This window comes from Chrysochloris asiatica, unplaced genomic scaffold, assembly GCF_000296735.1.
Source record: "Chrysochloris asiatica unplaced genomic scaffold, ChrAsi1.0 scaffold00206, whole genome shotgun sequence".
Taxonomy (NCBI): Eukaryota; Metazoa; Chordata; class Mammalia; order Afrosoricida; family Chrysochloridae; genus Chrysochloris; species Chrysochloris asiatica.
Genome location: NW_006408724.1, coordinates 5,277,976 through 5,302,687, shown reverse-complemented (window position 1 = coordinate 5,302,687; position 24,712 = coordinate 5,277,976). Strand labels below are relative to the sequence as shown.

The 24,712-nt window shown below is 38.2% G+C and overlaps 1 protein-coding gene across 1 annotated transcript in view; it reads left to right on the top strand.

Annotated features, from left to right (window-relative positions):
- Positions 1–24,712, top strand: part of TRDMT1 (tRNA aspartic acid methyltransferase 1) — a 55,857-nt gene that overhangs the window by 15,932 nt on the left and 15,213 nt on the right. Inside the window, exons 2-3 of the mRNA XM_006872612.1 lie at positions 20,041–20,150; positions 24,067–24,143. Of these exons, the coding sequence (XP_006872674.1) occupies positions 20,041–20,150; positions 24,067–24,143 (187 nt within the window). The remainder of the gene's footprint in view (positions 1–20,040; positions 20,151–24,066; positions 24,144–24,712) is intronic.

The window sequence follows — 24,712 nt, the reverse complement described above, 5'->3', positions numbered from 1 at the left end:
TCAGACTCCACTTTCTAACTAATTTAAGCAGAAAGGAATATTAAAGGACATTTGGAAGAGCACAGAATCCACAGGACACCTAACAGACTCGGCCCTAGGAGTACCGGTCAGTTCACACTCTGGTGCCTGCTCCAGTGAAGCATCATACTGACATCAGAACTCACACCAATCATGTAGGGGACTTGATGCCAGGAGGGTCATCCCATCTTCCTCACCAAAGATCGATGCTTCTACCACTTCCTTCACCAAAAAGATTTTCTCGTTTGTTTCTTCACATTGCTCCTTCTGAAGTCTTATATGGGTGCACTTCGTTGGTAAACACTTAGTCTCATTGCTACACAAAGGAGGCTGGGAGAGTAAGTTTTAGCTTTGGTTTTGGGGAGGAGAGCATCAAAATGTGGCAGAATTTCCAAACGTAGGCAAAGATTCTGGATAGCCGCAAATATAAGAAATGTTCTATTATGTTCTTTAGTGCATGTTGCCTCTACAGGAAGCACTTAGGCCCACTTCAGTATTAGTTATGCCTGTATAGTCTATTGGAGGCCTGGTGTGGGTGGTGCTGTGAGGTAAACACTAGACAGTTAATCGTAAGACTATTGTTTCAAACCTACCAGCCACTCCTCGGAAACCCTGTAAATGCTCTCTGTGAGTCAGAACAGACTCGATGACACTTAACAACAAAACCAACAACAACCTAATCATGGTTAGTAAAAGTTACTCAGGAGTCCTGGTATGTCACTGTAGGATAAGCACTCGACTGCAAGGTTAGCGGTTCAAACTTACCAGCCGCTCCTTGGGCACCGCATGCAGGGTTGCTATGAGTTGGAACTGACTTGATGGTACATAACAGCAACAACAACATATTTTACACCAGTTAGTGCTAGAACTGCAATTTTTTTCTTCTATACTTGCTTTTTGGATTGTAAAAATCTTTTCTATATGGTCATTTTTTCCTAGTTATATGACTTATTGCCAGATTTAAAGTGAAGCAAGGTAAAAATTGGCCTTATCTTAAAATATTTGTTATTTTTTTTCTCTGGTGTCTGTGGAAGTTAGCAGATTGTTTTGTCCAAAATTAAAATACAGAGGAAATCTGTGGGCTGAATTTTGTGTAATTCAGTAAAGGAGAATCCTAACTTCCTATTGGATGATAGAATTACCTGTTTTTTATGTTATGAACAATGAATGCTTATGTGACTTTACAATACAGATGGTCCCTGACTTACTGCGTATTCAACAAACTGCTGTGTATGACAAACTGATCTTATGATCATTTTATGTGTGTGTATGTGTTGTTGTTGTTTGTATATCTTATCATTTGTAATCGGAGTCCTGGTGTGGATGTAGGAGAAGTACTTAACTGAAAGGTCAGTTCATACAGGGTCGGTCTGAATTGGAACTGGCTGGATGGCACTTAACAGATCATTAATAATATGCACTACATACAGTGTTGCAACATGTAGTTTGCTGATGTAATCATTCTCAGATGTTCATTTGCAGATGTTCAATGGGTGTATGAATGTATGTATTAAAATATAGCTGTAAAACCAAATAAGGATCAGACTTACAAAGATAGTGACAGGGAAAGGTAATGGTAATGAAAACTTGGGGGGAAATGAGATGTGCGACTTATGCAAGAACCTACTTACTATGGAGTGTTTGGGATGGAACCCCGCTGTAAGTCAAGGACTGTCTGCATTTATCACTAGATTCAGTTACTTCCCCGGTGCTGATGAATAGATGACCCATTTAATTTGTCTTAGGGCCCATCTATTGCATTTTTTAGGGACTCAGTAAATATTACTTCACTTCCCAGTTCTGAACAAACTGAGAAATAGAAGAGTAAGGCTAATAGGAAGTCAACAGCTGTATCATCTGTATTACTAATAAAGGCTACATTGAGGATGTGGCTTTGTGGGAGTATTAAATGGTCAGTTAATATTGAATTAGAAAGTGTGGTAGATACAGCTTCTGGTCATTTTGATCTGTAAGGTTGGTGATTCAAACTCACCAATTACTCCTTGGAAACCCTATACAGGGTTGCTATGAGTCGAAAACGACTCAGTGGCACTTAACATTATGACTTAGGAGTTCTACAATGGTGTCAGTGCTTCCAACCCACCAGCTGCTCCTCAGAAACCCTATCAGGGTTGCTATGAGTCAGAATCGACACGGTGAAACTTAACAACAGCAAAGGGTCATACTAAACTTTAACAACAGCGTTGTTACTCAAAAGTCCTAAGGTAAATGTACAGAAAGTTGTTACATGTTGTTTAAAATCATGTTTAGAAGAAATTATTAAGTATTTAAAATTATCAAATAGCTTCAGACCAGATTTTAATTAGACAGGAATAGATTTATTAAAAGCCAAAATGATGAAACAGAATGAATATGAAGAGGTAAAAGAGGCCTTCTTGATTCTGTAGAATGCTTACTTTCCTTTGCCAGAAACCTAAATTACTTAGAGAAACACCAGAAATTTATGTAAGAGAATATATTTGTTATGACTATATACAGTACCGGTTGGGTAACATCACTAAAGAGAAGACAGTGAAAGCTGGTTGTATTTCTGTTAATTTCTGAAGAGAGAGATTCAAAGCACAGGGCAGGCTGCAGAAAACTTAACATTCTAAAACACGGCTTCTAGTTAGTCCCTGGAGTGTCTGCTTCTAGAAGATGACTGCAGATGGATAGTTTTCCATAAGAACCCTGTGCTTAAGGCTAAAGGTCTCCACTAAGGTACTTACTAGGCTATTTTTTTACCTGAAGATGGCACCAGGGAATCAGTTTTTTCAAGGTTTAAAAGGATACCTAAGGTGAAGAATGAGTGCTGGTGTGGCACTGTGGGTTAATACACTAGACTGCAAAGCCGTTTGAACTGCAAGGTCAGCAGTTCAAGCTCACCAGCTACTCCTCAGAAACCCTATACAGGGTCGCTATGGGTCAGAACTGACTTGGCGGCACTTACAACAACAACAACAAGGTGAAGAATAACAAGGAAACTGCAAGCCACCACATAACATGATGAACCTTGAGGACATTATGCTGAGTGAAATTAGTCAGTTACGAAAGGAGAAATACTGCATAGGACCATTATTGTAAAAGAGTAAGAAAAAGTGCACACACTAAAAGGGAAAAAAACAAAATTCTTTGCTGGTTATTGTGGTGTATGGGGTGGGGTGAAGGGAGGGAGGCGAAGGTGGAGCACAGGGTAGGGAAGAGTAGTCACAGGATAGTTTGGGTGCTGGGGGGATGATACACTAGAAGGGGGAGGGGAATGGAAGAACAAGGTGTATGGGAGAACAGTTAGGCAGGTTTGCATGGGCTAAGTGGAACAGAGGTAAATAATGTTGTATGTACAGCCTTGGAACAACAGGGCTCTAGGATACAGGGATTGAGGCATGGTTTGAATGGGTAAAAGAGGGGAAATACTGTTAAGATGCTTAGCTGTCTTTTGAATCTTGGTTTCCCTGGTATGTCATTAGAAAATAGACACTTGAAGGGAAGAGAAAGGAATAGTCAGAAACTTCACCATAGAAAGCTTTTAAGTCCATCTTCAGCTTATAACTGATTAGAATACCTAAAATGGGGCTACAACGTGCCCAGTGAAGGAGGCTTACTACAGAGCCTTTACATTGCATAAGACAATAGGTAGAATCCTGATGCCTATCCAGAACATTTTGAGGTGGGAAATTTCCACTGAAAGGACAAACACCCCAACCTGGAACAGCTAGAAGAAACAGAAGATACTTCTTGAAAGAAAGACCAGCAGGAAAAATAAAAAACAATAACAGCAGTCATGATTGACTATTACAAGAACAAGCAAGTCCTTAGCCCGGGAGACATCAAGGCAAGTGGCCAGGTTCCCTCAGGGCAAACCCCCTCCAAGACTAAGATTCAAGAGGAATACACGAGCAGGCTTGTGGTCTGGCTGCTGAGCACGTTTGGTCTCTGATATGGGACGTGGGGGAAAAACAGCAATGAAGTCGTGGGCCAAGTTCTACCACGTTCAATAGACTCCTATCAACCTGGGTTGAGACATGGTTGGCCAGCAGTATGGCGAGACTTGGGGATTCCTGGGCCCAGGGACAGGGACATGGCCACAGAGGACTAGAGCAGAGAGTGAAGGGTACAGCTGATATGAAGTGAGGGCATATGCACAAGAACACCCATACTTGCAGATAGTACCCACTTGATCTGGCTTCAATGGCTGAATGACCAGAACTCCACTAGAGGAAGAAAGAAGAGGAAAAAAAGAGTAATCCGCTACAATTTGATGAACTTGACCTATGGATGTAGTAGCTCAAAAGAGGGAATGAATGTTGACAGCGAGGATCATTCCTACCCCCTCTCTACATAGGGTTGACGGATGGGCAACTTAGACATTGGCTACCGAAAATGGGGAGGGGGGAGGAACAAAGGCACAAAGTGACTGGCTTACAAGCTTTCAAGAGGAAACCTAGTTTCAGAGGGCATGGGGGTGGGGTGGTGGGGTGGTGAAGGTAGAATCTTCACTGAGTGGTTTCCAACCTGTCTGGACAGGGCTGGTGAAAGGAGATGGGGATAAGGTTCTTGTGGTTCAATAGTGAAAAATTGTTAGCAGGACTGACTGTGAGGGTTATAAATGTAAAGGTAGATTTGTAACAAAAGGCAGGGAGTGCTGATCTTGCAGTCCAGGACTGGAGGACCCTGGGACCATCAAGGGAGAAGAGTGAAGTGCAGGACCCTATCCAGAGAAACAGCAATGCCAGAGATGGAGGCAGAGACTATGACATGGAGAGATGGAGCTGCTGGGGACTCTGGACTCTGGGAGGGAGAGGGTGTGTGTGTTGATGGCCAGGGGGCATGCTTGCAGGATGTACCCTTTGGCTGTTTGATGATGCATGAAGGGAATTGTAATCATTGCAATGAAACGAAATAAGATAGCATGAATGTAAAGCTAATGTTCTCCCATGTAAACGATCACGTAGTTCACAATTTAAAAAAAAAAAAAAAAAAGGACACCTAAGGGCAGAAGACTTGGGTAGATCGCCTCATTTCCATGTACCCAGAAATCTGCAATCCAGGAGTATCCAAATGCCTTTATCATATTTTTCTTCACAAGGGGACAAGTTTCCTAATCTTTATTCACTTTATGTTTATCTTCATGACTTCCTCTCCAGTGCTTTTTGAACTACCCCAGTGATGAAATTAATTCCATTCATTTAAGAATCAGAGAGATCTGTCACATACTGTTGTTGGGATTGTTGTTATCGTTAAGCAGTGTCTAGTTGGTTCTGACTCATTGCGACCCTGTATAGGATTTCTGAGGAGTGGCTGGTATGTTTGAACCACCGAACTTAAAGTTAGCAGTCCAGTTCTTATCCTACAGTGCCACACCAGGACTAGGTGTTTGAATGTTAGTTATTTAACCTATCTGAGCTCAGCTACCCTATCTGTGTATTGTGAGGGTTAAATGAGACGTTTGTATATGAAAGATAATGTAGGTACTCAGGAAATGTTAGTTGCTATTTATTTTCCTACATAATAATATAGCCCTGGTAGCATAGTGGATTATGAGCTGGGCTGCTAATCACAAGATCAGCAGTTCAAATCTACCAGCCACTCAGTGGGAGAAAGATGAGGCTTTCTGCTTCTGTAAAGATTTACAGCCTCGGAAACCCTGACTCCACAGCACACAATCACCACCACCACCACCACATTGTTATATAACTAGGTTTCTTCAGGAGTTTTCCCTTGATAAAATCGAGGTAAGTGTGCCCATGTGGAACCTATACATGGACATGTTATTAGGAGGGACCAGCCCCTGGGCAAGGATGTCATGCTTAGAAAAGTGGAGGTCATTAAGAAAAACGAAGAGTCCCAACAAGATTGATTGACACAGTGGCAGCAGCAATGGCCTGAGACATAACAATTGTGAGGCTGATGCAGGACTGGGCAGTGTTTTGTTCTGTTGTGCATAGATGGGGTCACTATGAGTTAGAACCGACTCAATTGCAGCTAATAACAGCAACAACAGGACCAATAAGCCGCAGCATGATAAATGGAAAAAATATTGAAGTCAAGATTCCCTTTTAATTGGATCCATTTAAAAGTAATAGTACATTATAAAATAGGGAAATACTAAAAACATTCATTTATTCAATGAGCACATAATTATTGAACGATTTCTGTGTGTCAGTATACTCTGTGACAGGGATATAATTGAGCAACATTAGTCATGCCCTGTTTCCTCTAGAGATTTGGTGTACTAATTGGGAATACTAATACCACACAACATAAAGGAGAAACTTAAAAAGAAAAAAGTCATCCACAATGCTAATACAGAGCTTACCAACTTTAGTTGTTTATAATTTTCCACTATTATAAATGCAATAGCATCAGTTATCCTACATATAAATCTCTTCACATATCTACTTACTGTCTTATGTATTTGTTTACTATTGTTACTTTAACAAATTGCCATGAATTTTGGCTTAACACAACACAGATTTATCATTTTATGCTTCTGAATGTCATAAATCCTAAAATCAAGGTGCCAAGAAAGCTGTATACTTCCTGAAGACTCTCAAGGAGAATCCATGCCCTTGCTTTTTCCACTTTCTAGAGATCAACTGCATTCCTTGGATTGTGGCCCCTTTCTCCATCTCCAGAGCCAGAGGCATCCTGAAATCTCTGTCTCTGACATTTGTTTCTGCCATCAGACTTTCTTCTCTGCCTTTAACCCTCCTTCCTTCTTCTAATGATTATATTGGGCCCACATGGATAATCCAAGATAGCTCTACTTCTCAAGAGCCTTTATTTACTCATACCTACAAAGTCCCTATTGTCATGTAAGGTAATAAAAGTATATTTACACATTTCATGGATTAGGATTTGAACATCTTGGGGCATCACTGTTCTGCTTACTATCTTTTGATATGTACCCAGAAGTAAATTTGATAAATCCAAAGTAAGTTTTTTTAAAGACTTTAGATACATACTGCTGAATTGTTCTCTGAAATAATGAATCATCACTTGATGTTGACATTTGCATTGAGAGATCCTATCATACCTAGTTCTGTCAAGAATTTGATACTCTTGTTAAGTTTCTTCTCTTTTGGTTATAATGATAGCAAGCATTTGATTGAGTGACTGCAATATGGCAGACTTTATAGGTTACTAACTCATTTCATCCTCAGAAAACCCTGTGACATAGGCATTTTTTAAAACCTGTTTTACAGATAAAGACACTGGGCTACAAAGAGATGTAAGTCAAGCAGCTGAAAATGGTAGGACTAGGATACAAGTAAAGACAGAAAAAGAAATGATAGGTAGATAGGTAGAGAGATAGAGAGATAGATGCATGTAGACAAGACAGTGTAGATACCCATATCCCAAATCTCTCTTCCTCAAGATGAATGAACACACATGTGTACCACACACACATCCTTCAGCTCTACAGGAGTGTGCCTGTTTTCTTATTAACAAATAAATAATAATACCTAATATTTATTGAATACTGTGTCTTAATGTCTTAATGTAAAAAGATTTTCAGAGAAAAATACTGTCAGGAGAAGATGTGAAAGAGGAAAATGAGGAATCAAGCAGTTGAAGTGCATTTTCCTCTGAGGTCTTATGAATAACTTGTATTTCCCAGCCTAGTGTGAAGTTGTATAGCTTTCATTCTACCTTTAGAAGTGCCTAAGGGAGCCCTGGTGGGTTAATGCACCAGACTGCAAAGCCGTTTGAACTGCAAGGTTGGTGGTTCAAGCTCACCAGCTGTTCCTTGGAAACCCTATACAGGATCGCTTTGGGTCGAATTGGCTTGATGGCACTTTACACCAACACCAAGGAGCCCCGGTAGTGCAGTGGTTAGGTTCTCAACTGTTCACCAGGTCAGCTGTTTGAATCCATCAGCTACTCCACAGGGGAAAAGACCCTAGCAGTCTATTCCCATAAAGATTACAGTTTAGGAGGACTTATGTTGTTAAGTGCCTTTGAGCTGGTTCTGACTCACAGTGACCCTCTATAGGGTGTCTGAGGAACAGCTGGTAGATTTGAACTGCTAATTTTGTGATTAGCAATCCAGGGCTTATCCTATAGTGCCACACCAGGAGTCCTCCTCTGTGGTAGTGGTTACAAATCGGGCTATGAACTGCAAGGTCAGGAGTTCGAAACTACCAGCTGTTCCATGGGAGAAAGATGAGGCTTTCTGCTTCCGTAAAGATTTACAGCCTCGGAAACCCTGTACAGGGAACCGACTCCACAGCATGTCACAACAACAATATAAACCATTATGAGTTGGAATTGATTCAGTAGCATACGTCAACAACATGCAGTATCTTTCGGAATAGCGTTTGTAACTTTGTAAAATCAATAATAACAATGACAAATAAAAGTTTTTGAGGAGAGTAAGCAAAGAGACCTCAGAATGTTAGACATATTTAAAGTAGATTTTAAATTTTTATTGTAGTTTAACCTTGGGGATCTTTCTGAGTGACAACATAATTATGTTTTTGAAGTCTGTTTTAGATAAATATAGCTAATTAGATGCAAATTAGGAGCTTGGTAGTGCTGTGGGATAGGCATTGGACTGTTAACTACAAGGTTGATGGTTCGATTCCACCAGCTTGTTCCTTGGGAGAAAGGTGAACTGTCCTTTCTGTTCTGGTAAAAATTTACAACCTCAGAAACCGTATATAGGGTTGCTATGATTCAGAAAACAGCAGCAAGATGCAAATTACTAATGCTTATGCCAGTTCCGAGGACCTCTGGTAGTGTACTGGATTTTGAGCTAAGCTGCTAACTGCAAGATCAGCAGTTCAAATCTACCAGCCGTTCCATGGGAGAAAGATGAAGTTTTCTGGTCCCATAAAGATGTACAGCCTCGGAAACCCTATACAGGGTAACTATGAGTCAGAACCAATTCCATGTCATATCACCACCACACCAGTTCTTATTTCTTGGACTTTTCCATATCAGAAAATTTCCCCTTTTTCATTATTAGAATTATTGTATTGAACCACTTATAGACATTCATTTACACAAAGTTTGTGGTAAACAAATTCTGTTTTTGCAATTTGGTGGAGTACATGCATTTTTATTAATCAATTCTTAAATATTTAAATAAATGTATTTTTAAACATGGTAGTCTTTCTTAAAGAGGAAGAGACTGTAAGTTTCATAGGAAAAAAATGGACAAAGTAGATTTATGTCCTTGGAAATTTATAAGTATATAGATAGTTTCAACTCATTACACTTTGGGTTATATTCTTGTTACTTGTTACTATCTAAAAGACTACTACATTGAGTTTTAATTCTTATTGAATTTTATTCTTTTGACTGTTGTAGAGCCGGTGGGATAAAATAATGCAGTGAGCCACATTATTTACTGGTGTGTGTGAGCGAGAAAGAGTTAGAGAGTACTAGATAGCTAGTGTGCTAGCTCTCAGCTCAGTTGGTATATTTTCAGAATGTATCCAAACCTTTCTTGACTGGCCTTGACACTTCCTTTTGTTTTGTTTTGTTTTTACCTTGAACGAGTAATAGAGGAGTAATGAATTATTTTATTCCAAGATAAAAGATAGATTTTTTTTGTTTGCTTTTTTACTGATTATAAAAGTAGTACATTTTCATTGTCAAAAAGAACCAAAAAAAAAAAAAAATGCTTTAAAGAAAAAAGAATTACTCCCAATTCCACCACTAAAATAATCTCTATTGACTTTTTTTTTTAATGTGCATATATACCCACACATACATTTAACAAAAGTTAAGTCCTTACTCAGCAGGATATTTTGTAACTTACCTTTTTACCTAATAACATGGTTATCACTTCATGTTGGGCAATACAGACTATTAGCATTTTTTTAGTGAGTCTATTCTCATACATGTTTGAGAATTTACATCTTTACATATCCAGATATTTTCTTCACATAATTTCCATAGATGGAATAGCTAGATTTAGTAACTGGAAGGGTTGTGTCAATTTATACCACAACCAGCATAAAGAAGGGCATATTTTCCTGGTGTGGCACTGTGGATTAATGCGCCAGACTGCAAGGTCGATTTGAACCATAAGGCCGGAGGTTCAAACTTACCAGTCGCTCCTAGGAAACCCTATACAGGGTCACTATGGGTTGAAACCAATTCGAAGACAATTTACAACAACAATAATTGCCTAGCTAGTACTTGTGTTATTAAAATGTTGCCGATCTGATAGGTAAAACTAATCAATGCACACTGTGATCATTATTGGTGAGGGTCAGCATACTTTTATATGGTTTTGATCATAAAAAAATGTTTGTTTTTTTAATTGCCTATCATTGAAATTTCTACTTTCATTGTATTTGTTTTTAGATCTTGAAATTTGTGAGAACTGATGACTGTCCAGCTGGAAACATTATGTACTCCTTAAAAGACACTGGAAATACACTTTATGCATAGATTCCTACATTATTTGTTATATAGTAAAACCTGTGAAAGCTGGAACCTGTGTAAGGCTGTGATTTGTCAGTAAAGGAAAACTCAGGTATTATCCACTAGGTATTATCCACTAAAATAAGTGACATAAAAGTGATGAGTCTGCACCCTATCAAAGAAAACTCTTAAGGTCCCCCAAAAGAAGACAATCCAGTTAAGTTACAAAATTTATAACATCACTTGTGGGTCATACAAAATTATTAGCTTGCTATATTTGTTCAAACATTTAATTAACTCACCTTTAATGTGTTGGCTGGAGTTCTGGTGTGGCGCTGCAGGATAATGTGCTGGACCGTACCACCGTTCCTCAGAAACCCTACACAGGGTCACTATGAGTCGGAACCAATTGATGGCACTTAACAGCTAGCCTTCTTACCTCAAATTAGAACACATGATGAGGGTTTGATCAAGAGAAGTGTTCCTATCTTGCAAGTGTTTAGTGAATTCATTAAAAGTGCTAGGGCTTTTGTGTTCATGTTTCTCTGCTTCTTGTTTCAGTGTGACTTAAGGCAATTCTGACTCGTAGCAACCCTGTATAGGGTTTTCGAGAGTGGCTGGTGGGTTTGACCTGCCAACCTTGAGGATAGTAGTCCAGTCTGTATCCCACAGCACCACACCAGGACTCCATCTGTTGATTTACAGGGCATTTATTGAGGACTTCTTATGTGCCAGTTATGGCAGTGCTGTGGTGCTTAGAGTACTCAGCTACATGAGACATGGTGTGGACTCTGTCATAGCATTAGTGAGAGAAGCAACATACTGGGATAAATGTAAGCATAGAGTAAACCGCAGAGTGTGATGACAGAACACAGGACTGGCCTCTTCCACACAGGTGGGCCAAGTGAAGACCTCCCTGAGGTTTTGACTAAGCTCAGTTAGTCTTAGGGACTGGTAAGAACGATCTAGGGCAAGAGAGAGTGTCAGGGATTGGGCAGGGATGCTAGATCTTGTCACTATGTGTAAAGGTAGTGGGATTTAGAAAGTACAGCCCACTGGGGCACTATGAGTAGTTTGGTGGTACCCATGGAGGAAAGTATGTATGTTGAATGTGGTGGGAGTGAGTTGGAAGAGAATGGGGTTGGTTAGGGGACAGTGGTAAGAGAGGAGGCTAGATAGGTATGCACGTCCAGTTTATGCTAAGATGTTTGGACCTTGGTGAAGTATTAGGACTTTTGTGTGAGTTGATTAGAACCTAGAAAAAAAATCCTTTCAACTCCTTAAATGCAAATATACTGATGTGCGTTCAGAAAAAAAGAACATTTCTTCATGCTATACTATTTTTTAATTGATGTTAAGTGTTGTATATGACACATTGGTATGCTGGCCTGCTTAGTTGTAGGAGCTGATGAATCCAAATCCGTTATTCAGGGGCTGCCTGTCAGCTTCTCCAGCAGCTAGAGGCTAACACACGAGACGAATGCAGGATCGAGAGAAAGCGAACTTTGCCAGAACATTTCTATATAATAGATGCAGGCCAAATGATTGGATGCTCATGTAAGATCGTAACATGAAAGATGATTATAAAATGTCTGTCTAACCACTGAGAATCATGGTCTAACCAAGTTGATGCATAACATCAATTATCTTAACTATTAACCCTTTCCAAGTGTTTTATTTTTATTTTACAAGTTGTCAAAATTTCATTGTGGTACAAAACTATAAAAAAGACTGGGTTTACTGATCAGAAAGAGACTGGAGGAATCTGAAACTATGTTTCTGGGAATTCACCGCCATGGCCCAATAGTCAACCAAGTGGTGGATAGGTATATAGGGGACCACACTAGTGAGGTATACTTACCTTGGAATGGTCAACCATTCACGGTCAAAGGGGCAACGTTTACCTGGGGACAAGGTTCAGAGGGGTTAGGGAGGAGGTGGAATGGATATACGAACCAGAGAGTGGGATACCTGTAGTTGCATGGGGGGTGGAGTGGGAGTGGGGATTGCAATCATTGAGATGAAACAAAAACTTGAAGGAGGTATTTTCTAATTGTAGGACAGTAAATGATTCTAAAAATGCCAAATAAAGCCTGTTCTAAGGACTTAACTAGTAATCATTAAAAGAATTATTGAGTAAATGAAGTGTCAAAGAAGTTAAGGTTTACCGGCTACTAGTGAAAATCAGCCAATGAAAACCCTGTGGATCACAGTGGTCAGACCTGTGACTGATTCTTGGGGATAGCGTAGGAATCGGCAGCATGTGTTCCATTGTGTATGGAGTTACCATGAATTGGGGTCAGCTCAAGAGCAGTTTACAGCAGCAACATTCTAGATAGATGCTAGGAAGTATCTATCTGGCATGTAAATAGGAATTCTAATAATTATTGAGCATCTGGTATATGCCAGCTTTTGGGGTTTTTTTGTTGTTGTTTTTTTTTCAATTCTAGTTCACTTTTCATAACCACCTTTTATGAGATCTGTTACAATGTCTGTGTTATTCATGAGGAAATGGAAACGTAATAAGTAAAATTTCCAAGGCCACATAACTAGTAAAGTTCAGATTCAGAATTTGTACATGGCTTTCTCTGACTATGTAGGGCATGTTTTCCTCACTAAACATGCTGCCTCCCATCTAGAACTTCTCTTGGTGATTGCCCCAATGGTTATAGAGCTTTCTGCCTGGTGTGGTAGGTAGCCATTGTTATTCCTGTACATAGCTACCCTATGCACAACAGAATTTAACGCTGCCTGGTTCCGCACCATCCTCACAATTGTGATTATGTTTGAGCACATAGCTGCTGCTGTGTCTGTACATCGCCCTGAGGGTAGTAGGCCTGCCACTTTACCAATGATGTCCTTTTCCAGGGTCTGATTCTTCCTGGTAACATATCTGATGTATGAGAGGAAGTCTTGCCATCTTCACTTTTAGGAGCTTTCTGGCTGTACTTCTTCTAAGTTATTCTTTTGGCAGCCCTTGGTACCTTTAATACTCTTCTCCAACACCTTAATTCAAATACATAGATTCTTTTCAGATTTCCTTACTCAATGTCCAGCTTTCACATTGTATGAGGTGATTGAAAATACCCTGGCTTGGGTCAGAGCACATCTTAGGCTACAAATGGACATCTTTGCTCCTTCAACATTTTAATGAGACCTTGTGCAACAGATTTGCCTAATGCAATATGTCATTATTTTTGCTTTCTTGACTGCTGCTTCCATGAGTGTTGATTGTGGATCCAAGCAAAAGAAGTCGTTGGCATTCTTTTCTCCATTTACCATGATGTTATATATTGACCCAATTATAAAGATTTTTGCTTTCTTTACATTGAGATTCAATCCAAACTGAAGACTGTGGTGTTTGATCTTCATTTTTAAGTTGTCTTGGTTTCTAGCAAGCAAAATTGTATCATCTGTATATCGTAGATTGTTAATGAGTTTTCCTCCAATGCCATACTTTTCTTCAGTTTGTCGGATTATTTGCTCACCATACAGATTGAATAAATAGAGTGAGAGAATACAACCCTGGTGCACACCTTTCCCAGTTTTAAACCATTTAATATACCCATGGAGTCCTAGTGTGGCACTGTGGGTTAATGTGCTGGATTGCAAAGTTGGTTTGAACTACAAAGTTGGTGGTTCAAGCTCACCAGCAGCTCTTCAGAAACCCCATAAAGGGTCACTGAGGTCGAAACCAACTCGACAACACTTAACAACAACAGCAATAACAATATACCCTTGTTCTGTTCTAACAACTTTTGGTCTATGTACAGGTTCCTCATGAGCACACTTAACTGTTCTGGAATACCCATTCTTCACAATGTTATCCATAGTTTGTCGTGATCCACACAGTCGAAAACCTTTGCACAGTCAATTAAGCATGGCAGCCCTTAGCCATATTTAAGCTTAAGTTAATTCCTCACTTGCAGTAATCACATTTGAAGTGCTCAATAGCCACATGTGACTAATGGCTATCATATGAAATCACAGACATAGAATATTTCTATCATCATAGATGTTCTTTTAGACTTTTCTGTTTTAAAGTTTTAAGTTAACTCTAATTACAGCTGCCTTCATTTAGAAATAAAAGTTTTTATCTAGGGATCTGGGTATGTTCCAGTGAATTGAGGCTCCTTGAATCCTCAGAATTAATTAATGCAGAGCCGTACAGGGTTCTGTAGCCTCTGCCAGAAGTAGCTAATTGAATTTCTTTCTTTCTTATGTTCTGCCAAGAAAAGCTTCAAGTCTGCCTAGGAGGGTGTATGTGTGTGTGGGGGGGGGGGGGGGGGAAGAAGAGAAGGGGGAGTAGGGGGTGGCGGGGGGAGGATGAGGAGAATCAGAAGTTATATTAGGTACCCTATCACATCACCACCACTTTAACTTGATTGGAAATATTTCTAATGCCTTAGTTTCCTTTCTCAATGTCCACCTCAAAATTAGTTGCTTCCTCTTCTACAAATTATACTATATTACCTGGCATAGCATCTTTATTTTTCTCTCCACATAAAAGTCCCTCAGTGCTCCTGGTTTTACATTAATGTGACAGCTGTCTGTCTTGAACCACTTCTCCAGGTATTTTGGTGAATCAATTTCTTCCCTTCCATTCCCATCTCTCAGATTATAGTTTCAGGTTCTCAATTAAGTCCTGAGACACAGTGCCATGGTTGTGATCAGTTCTCATAGCTCAAGCAATTAATTCTTGCCCATCCTTGTATTTACCAAGATGTGGGTAAAATGTTTTTGACCCAAGGTAAAAAAAAAAAAAAAAATTTTTTGGATTGATTGTTAGCTGAACTTCTAAAGAAATTGAGTGACTATGTATAATTTTTTTTTACATTAAAGTTTTTTATTTGATGAATAAAAATAATTTATTAGCAGTTTCTGAAAGAAACTTTAAAGAGAACCATACGTTTCTGTTGTTGTTAGGTGCCATCAATTAGCCAATCCTGTGCACAACAGAAGGAAACACAGCCTGGTTCTGTACCATCCTCACAATTGTTGTTATGTTTGAGCCCACTGTTGCAGCTACTGTATTATTCCATCGCCTTGGGTCTTCCTCTTTTTCACGGATCCTCTACTTATCCAAGGACTTTGGTCCTTCTTGACAGCATGTCCAAAGTACATGAGACGAATCTCCCATCCTAACTTCTAAGGAGCATTCTGGCTGTACTTCTTCTATGACAAATTTGTTTTTTCTTCTGGCAGTCCATGGTACACTAAGTATTCTTCCTAACACTATAATTCAAATGCACCGATTCTTGTCCAATCTTCCTTTTTCGTTTTCTAACTTTCACATGCATATGAGAAAATCAAAAATACCATGGCTTGGGTTAGGTGCTCCTTAGTCTTCAAAGTGACACCATTGCAGAGGTCTTTTGTTGTTAAGTGCCATCGAGTTGATTACAACTTATAGCGACCCTGTACAGGGCTTCCAAGAAGCGGCTGATGAGTGTGAACCGCCGACCTTGTGGTTCAACCCGACCTTGCACTCAAATGCTTTATCCCACAGCGCCACAGCAGATTAGCCTAATGCAATACATTGTTCAGTTTCTTGACTGCTACTTTCATGAGCAGGAGCCCTGGTAGTGTAGTGGTTACAAATCGGGCTGCGAACCTTAAGATCAGCAGTTCGAAACTACCAGCTGTTCTGCGGGAGAAAGATGAGGCTTTCTGCTCCCATAAAGATTTATAGCCTCAGAGACCCTGTGGTTGCTATGGGTCGTAATCAACTCAACAGCACTTAACAACAACAACAACTTCCATGAGCATTGATTGTGCATTCAAGTACAATGAAATCCTTGAGAACTTAATTGTTTTCTCCATTTATCATAATGTTTATTGGTCCAGTTATGAGGAATTTTATTTTTTGTACCTTGAGTTGTAATCCATACCAAGGCTATATAGTCTTTGATTTTCATCAGTAAATGCCTTTAATCCTTTTTGCTTTCATCAAGCAACATTGTGCCATCTGCCTATTGTAGATTATTAATAAACCACCCTCCAATCCTGATACCAGTTCTTCTTCTCATAGTCAGTTTCTCAGATTATTTGTTCATCATGGAATAAGTATGATGAAAGGATACAACCTTGACACATACCTTTCCTGACTTTAAACAACACAGTATTCTCTTGTTCTCTTTGAAAGACAGCCTCTTCATCTTTGAATAGGTTCCGCATGAGCATCGTTAAGTATTATGGAATTTCCATTCTTTGCAGTGTTACCCAGTTTGTTATGAGCCACACAGTTGAATGCCTTTGCATAGTCAGTAAGACACAAGTAAACATCTTTCTGGTATTCTCTACTTTCAGCCAAGATCCAACTAATAATCTGCATTGATACCCCTTGTTCTACATCTTATCCTGAATCCAGCTTGAATTTCTAATGGTGTTAAAAATATTAAGTTTCTAATGTTTCTTTAAAGATGTTAAAAATATATGGCAATGACTTGAAGCTCACATTTAAGTCTTTTTGTGATTAGCACTTTGTTCCTAATTAATCTATCATTCTGAATGAGAGGAAACAGACCTTGGATATATTCAGCTTATCTTCCATTTCACAACTAGATGTCAGTGTTAATATACCTGAGTAGGTGTCTCAGGTGTGATTATGATGAGGTAATTCAAATAATTATTCTCCTATAGAAAATGGAGATTAAAAGGCAAATGGTAAAGAAAACCAAATAGTTTTGTTACCTTATTTCAAAGTTGACTATTTGCAGTTAAAATTTTTCCCCCCACTTAATCACCTTGATTTGAATATGTCGGGAAGGACCAGTCCTTGGGAAGGACATCATACTTGGTAAAGTGGAGATCCTCAATGAGATGGCTGACAAAGTGCAGCAACAATGAACACAAACACAACTATAGTTGAGGTGAGGAGATGGTGCAGAACTGGGCAGTGTTTTGAGCTGTTGTGCATAGGGTCGCTATGAGTTGAAACTGACTCACTGGCACCTAACGACAGCAATAACAATCAACGATGCTTGATACACATGAACAACTAAAATTTTGGGCTTATTTGTTAGGAAAAGTGGTTTAGAGTGTGCACTTGTACTTTTTCATTACACTAAACAGAGAGGTTTTTTTCCTTACAACTTTTCCAGGAGAGTTATCAAAAAAGAAGGAAAATTATTACTGTTCCAATGTAGTGTGTATTTGTGTTTATATTTCTTGTCTATTCTTAATAAGACACATTCTTGATAACATATGCATATGTTCTCAGGGACATTTCTTTCATCACACATAGAAATCTCTCTTGAAGTTACTAAATCTGCTCCTTTTTTTAGTTCAGTCCTCATATAATTCAGAATATGATATCCCTTATCCTTTCCTTGTCAATCCAGTGTGAAAGCCTTTAAAATAATTTTTATTGTGTTTCTCTAACTATGGTACCTCATTCTTTTTTATCCTTGTTTTCTGTTGTTAAATATTAAAATCCAGAAAAATAACTGAAATATCATGGATTAAAAGCATCAAAGCAATAGAGCAATATTGAAAACACATCCCTTCTTCCTTCTACCGTCTATCAAAATAGCTTGGTCTTTTCCTTTTATTTCTTACCTTTGGAAATGATTATTCTACTCATGTTTTTATTGTTGTTAAGGCTACTGAATGGTGACGACTCCTAGGGACCTTGTCTACGGTTTCTGAGACTGTAAATCTTTGCAGGAGCAGACAGTTTTCTTCTCCTGAATTACTTAAGCACAAGTTTTGATGAAACTTGATGAAGCACAAGTTTTGCAAAATTCTGTGGAATTACTTTCAGATTACACATTTTCAAAATCTGTGTATAAAGTTTAACAGTAAAGGTTTTGGGAGACTATAGATTTAAGACTATAGATTTATATGAGTTTAATTTTTCCTAGAAACACACCCATATTCCAAAACAATTATGTTGTAAAACAGTAGGCTGAATTAGTCTTGTTGTTGTTAAGTACTGTCCAGTCAGTTCTGACTCATTGCAACCCTGTATGGGGTTTACAAGGAGCAGCTGGTGGGTTTGAACTTCCGACCTTGTGGTTCACAGTCCAGTGCTGATCCTGTAGCGCCATACCAGGATGTCTTAATATAACCACTTCTCATTATAGAAATAATATTTTAGATCATACAATAGGTGTTAATGTTTTAACAGTCTAAAGTGTATATATCAATCAATGCAGATAGTGCTTTTGGTTATTGATTTTTAAAATCCATTTTCCCCTGAAAAATGAAGTTTCAGTTCATTAGTTTTGGTATTGATATATGAAACTCTCATTTGGCATTTTATTTTTGGCAGTTGTAAGTCTTGGAGGTACATATCACAAGAACATAAAATTAATTCTTGTTTCTGACACATTTAGCACATCCTTGTGTAATTTCAGGCAGCCTGAGAAAAGATACAAGTATACCAACCAACTCTAGAGAATCAGTTTGCTGCATGGATGTAATGGAAATGCATTCAGAGTGCATCATACTTAGTACAACATGTCTTTTTGTTTAGCAAAACAATAAACTAGTACAGAGAAGTTTATTTAATTCTGAGTGCTCTTATTTTTTTTTACCTGGTTTATAGTAGTTTATGACTTTGCAGATTTATACTTATGTACTTTTTTTTTCCTTTTAGTTTTTGTTTTGGTAATATATATAGAACAAAACACTTACTAAATCAATTACTATTTTTTTTGTGTGTAAGTCTTTTTTAATATATGTTTCTAGATATTTTTGGTGTCTTTGATAAAGATAATTTACAACCTTAAATTTAGTTTCTACTAAGGCAAGTAACTTCTTATTGAATTTGAACTCAGTTGGAGACAGTTTCCAATGATACTGCTAACTGGCCTCAACCATTCCAGTAACATAGGTCCAGGGCACAGATACCTTACTTTTCAGCAGTGGATAATTAACTTGTACTGCCAGGTATCTTGAGCTGAGTAGACACTTAGTATTCAGAGGTCGTCTTGACATGTTCTTGATTTTAACACATTACTATGAACTGCAACTATGACCTTATCCATTCTTTTTCTTTTTATATATCTTATTTTTAATGGATGCAGCAGTTAATTTGCTGATATTATCCTTCAAATAGGAGCACTCTTGCTTTGTAGGATAAGGACTGGACTGCAAACCACTTTACTGTTTTTAGTTTAACTTAGAAAATCTTTTTACTCAACTTTTAAATGTATCTTAATAGATGGAAGAATGCAAATATAAGAGGTCATGACTAAAATAAACATTTAAACTAATTTCTAGTGTTGGTTGCTTACCCAAAGTACATATTCACATGCTTCCCGTGATGCCCAACCCCTCCTGGCCTGGATCTCACTTGACAAGGCAAGGTAACTGAGGAAGGGAGGACATGTACTACAGAATTCTCTTGTTCTGGCTTCACTCTGCAATGGACAAACTGACATTAAGGTTGTTGTTGCTTGTTGTAATGTGCCATGGAGTTGATTCCGACTCTTAGCGACCCTGCACAGGGTTTCCTAGGCTATAAATCTTTACGGGAGCAGAAAGCCTCATCTTTCTCCCGCGGAACAGCTGGTAGTTTCGAACTGCTGACCCTGAGGCTCACAGCCTGATTCGTAACCACTACACTACCAAAGCTCCTTGACATTAAGGTTAAGGCCCTTTTTTTTTTTCTTAATATTTCACTTATTATTACAGAAAGCTGTGTACCTGCCCAAGTGGTGGCCGCCATTGATGTAAATACTGTCGCTAATGAAGTGTACAAGTACAATTTTCCTCACACACTGTTATTGGCCAAGACAATTGAAGTAAGTAATGATCGTTCTTATTTTAATAAATATAAAAAGAAAAATATGATGGAAAACCCTGCAAATTACCGGTTTCTGATATCTTCATTAGAATACAAGGTGATAATAAATGAAAGAAGTCTAGGAGAGGGGAATACATGTTTTATATTTTATCAGAAAAAAGTTTGCTGCTTTTTAAAACAAAACAAAAACCTTCATCTTTAGAACACGAGAACAATGTGTTTGTCTCCAAGAAAAATAATTGAAATGTCAGAAAATGCTTACCTTCTAAATGCCTGGTGTGGTGCTAGGGGCTTATGTGCTGGACTGCAGGCTCGGTTTTAACTGTGATTCAGACTCATCAGTGGCTCCTCAGAAACCTTAAATAGGGATCACTATGACTTGGAACCGACTCAATGGCACTTAATAGCAACATAGTGATATCAAATTTTGTTTAGTTTTGTACTCTCAATTAATACTTGTGTTCCTTAGAGCACATGGGAGCAAACAAAGGACATAGTCATTGGTTACTACTTATTTGGGTACCTGTTAGTTTTTCAAGTTTGTCAAAATTAATCATGTTATTATTTCACCTGTGATGAATTCAACATAGTTGTTTAGTGCTGTATGTCAATTGATAATTTTAAGGGTTCTGTAAAAAAAAAATGAAAATGAAAATCATGTCAGAAGTAACTGAAAGTTAAACTAGCACTGCTGATAAAGGGTCAAGAAGGGTGGAGCTGAATGAAAATAAAGCGAAATAAAATGGAAAAGAATACTGAGCTCAATGTTGAACAGTCAGTGATAGCTGTGGAGAGGATAATGATCGGAATAATTAGTGCTCTTGAAGAAGAGGAGAGCAACAACAAATAGGGAGGAAGAATATGAAAAGGTATGTTGTTGTTAAGTGCCATTGAGTCAGTTCTGACTCATAGCAACCGTGCATAGGGTTTCAGAGGAGCAGCTGGTGGGTTTGAACCACCAACCTTGTGGTTAGCAGTCCAGTGCATATCCTGTGGCACCACAGCAGATGAAAAATTTCTTAAAACAGGACTTGCAACAACTTATGAGATACCGGATTTATGAGCTTTTCTTGAAAAAAATAACTTGGTCATTAAATCTAGGTAAGGAAGATATGAATCCAAATAGAGAGTCCAGCAATGAAGCTCTCATTATTGGAAAGAAATTAAGGTTGTAAAACAGAGTATAAATGTTGTAAATGTTAACTATGTAGTTGTGGTGAAGTGCTGTCGAGTCAGTTCTGACCCATAGCGACCCTATATAGGGTTTCCAAGGAACAGCTGGTGAGCTTAAACCATCAACCTTGCAGTTCAAACGGCTTTGCAGTCTGGCACATTAACCCACAGCGGCACACCAGGATGCATTTCTAACAATATAGAAGTCATGTTTTTGGAGGAGAAAGAGGAATAGACAGAAATATGTCTAGAGAAAATCAATAAAGTTATAGACTTAAAAAATCATTATATACTGATAAAAAGATAACTAGCAATCACACTGTTGTTGTTGTTAGTGCCCTTGAGTTGGTTTCAACTCATAACGACCGTGTATAGAGTTTCAGAGGAGCAGCTAATGGGTTTGAACTGCCGACCCTGTGGTTTGCAGTCCAGTGCTGATCCTATAGGCATTACTAGTTATTAAAATATAAACTTCTTAGTGGTAGAAACAGTATCTGATTTGTTCATTGTATATACAATGGCGTATACCATATTTTTGCTCAGATGACACGTGCATTCTACATTTTCTTGCCAAATCCCTCCATTCCACCTTTATAAGTGTGCAATGCGAATTTTTTTAAACATGTGTAAAAATACAGCAGCAGATATTCTGAAATATAGGTGAATTCATTTATGAACACTGTTTAATGAACAATATATTTTGCTACACCTGTTATGGGAACATATTAAGCAAATGTTAACAATGGATTCAAGAGTTTCAGCGTTGTGGTACAGTGCTCAGCTGTTAACTGAAAGGCCAGTGGTTGAACTCACCAGCCACTCCAAGGGAGAAAGGTGCGGCACGCTGCCTCTGAGGTAACAGCATTAGAAGCATCTGGAGCATTTGCCCTGTCCTATAGGGTCTCTAAGGATCCCTGGTAGCGTAGTGGTTACGTATCGGTTTGTGAACCGCAAGGTCAGCAGTTTGAAACTACCAGCTGTTCTGCGGGAAAAAGATGGGGCATTCTGCTCCTGTAAAGATTTACAGCCTTGGAAACCCTGTACAGGCTCGTTGTGAGTTGGAATCGACTCCACAGCACACAACCACCACCACCACCACCACCACCATAGGGTCTTTATGAATCAGAATCTACTGTGCTTGGGTTTCTTTGATAAAAGATTGATTTCAAGGCAAAGGCATTTAAGCATCATAGAAAAGTGCTTTGTAATGATAATTGTTACAATCATTAGGCAATACCTATTTGTCATGCATATTTATGCAGAAAATAATAGAATCTCAAAGTTCATTGGCAAAAAAATAATAGGTAGTCATTTAGTGAATGTTTATTAGAGTCCTGGTGTGGCACTGTAGGATAAGCACTGGACTGCTAGCTACAAGGTCAGTGGTTCAAACCCACCATCCATTCCTTGGAAACCCTGTTCAGATTGCTATTAAGTCAGAAGCTATTTGATGTCACTTACCGACAAAAACAAAAAATATTTAATGACTACGTATATATGCCTCAAAATATGAAATTTGTTGTCCTATGAATATAAAACTTAAATAAGTACAAGTAAAATATTAGCAAATAGTCCTGGTGTGGCACTGAGGGATAATTTGCTGGTACAAAGTCGGCGGTTCAAACTCACCAGCCACTCCTTGGAAATACTATACAGGGCCCCTATGAGTCAGAATCAACTTGACAGCACTGAATAACAGCAACAACATGTATATGTGTTTGTATATGTGTGTGTGCTGTGTGTGTATATTCAAGGGTAAGTCAGAAAGTATTGCTACTAGGGTTCTTGTTCATACATACATAGCTGTATTCTAAACAAAATGTGTTTAAACATGTCTCTGCAATCAGTGGATGGCTGCAGACAAGTTCTCTCAGGAATATTGTTGTTAGGAGCTGTCAAGTTAGCTCTGACTCATAGTGACCGTATGCACAATAGAATGAAACTGTCTGGTCCTAAGCCATCCTCACAATTGTTATGTTTAAGCCCATTGTTGTAGCCACTGTGTCAATCCATGTCTGTGAGGGTCCTCTGCTTTCTCGCCAACCGTCTCCAGGTACTAGTCCTTCCTGACAATATGTCCAAAGTGTGTGAAATGAAGTCTTCCCATTTTTGCTTCTAAGGACCATTTGGTTTGTAATTCTTCCAAGGCAAATCTGTTCTTCTGGCAGTCCATGATAGTTTCAATAATTCGTCATCCACATCACAACTCAAATTCATCAGTGCTTCTACAGCATTTATTCTTTGTTCAGCTTTCACATGCATATGAGGCTATTTGAAAAGCCCAGGGCTTGGGTCAGGTGCATGGTAGTCCTCAAATTGACATCTTTGCTCCTTAATACTTTAAAATGGTCCTTTGCAGCAAATCTGTCCAATCAAGTAGTCATTTTGATTTCTTGACTGCTGCTTTCCTTAGCACTGATTGTGGGTCCAAGTAAAATGAAATCCTTGACAACTTCAATCTTTTTTTGGTTTATCATAATGTTGTTTATTGGACCTGTTGTGGGGATTTTGGTATCTTTACATTGGTTTGTAAGCCATACTGAAGATTGTAGACTCACTTTCTCACAAGCTTGTTTTGAAAAATGTCCTTAACTGAAATTGAATTAAAAGCATTAGTTATATTTTTTCAAGCTGCTAAAATTTCTGAAATATTTGTTTAGTTCTAATTAGTTAAGTTTTTCCCTTTTTCCCCATTCTCTCCATGTTTTATATCCCCCTTTCCCCCAATTTTCATTCCCTAGGGCATTACACTAGAAGAGTTTGACAGATTATCTTTCAATATGATTTTAATGAGCCCTCCATGTCAGCCATTCACAAGGTATGTATAATAAATATTTCTCTCTACAGGAAGAATACTTTTTGAAGGATTCATTAAATCAAGTTTTACTGTAGTTTCAGGCATGAACCCTTTGATATCCATCAGCTACATTTTCATAGTTTTGAAACTTTTCATAAATAATTCTTTTCATCTACCTACATTTATTATTCAACATTAATCATAAAGGAAATGCAATTGCTGTCAAATGAGCAAACTAATTAGGTCAATAGTAGATATATAATGATTATATAGAATCTCTTTTATACCTACTCAAGATGCAATCTTTATCTCTGGCCTTAATTACCTTAAATTATTTAAACTAATGGATACTCAAACATGTCTTTCTAACACTGATTTATTTATGTGAATTTCTATAATCTATTCAACTTCTAAATTAAATATAAAAATTTTAAATTAGTCAAGCTTGAATATGATTTTCATATGTCTTATAATCCATGTATGCATTTAATAATTTTTACTTCTCTAAGCTGTATTGTAGTTTTAGGATTTTAATTATGTGGTATTTGACTATGTGTTTCAGGGACTATATCATAGATGAAAATCTTGAC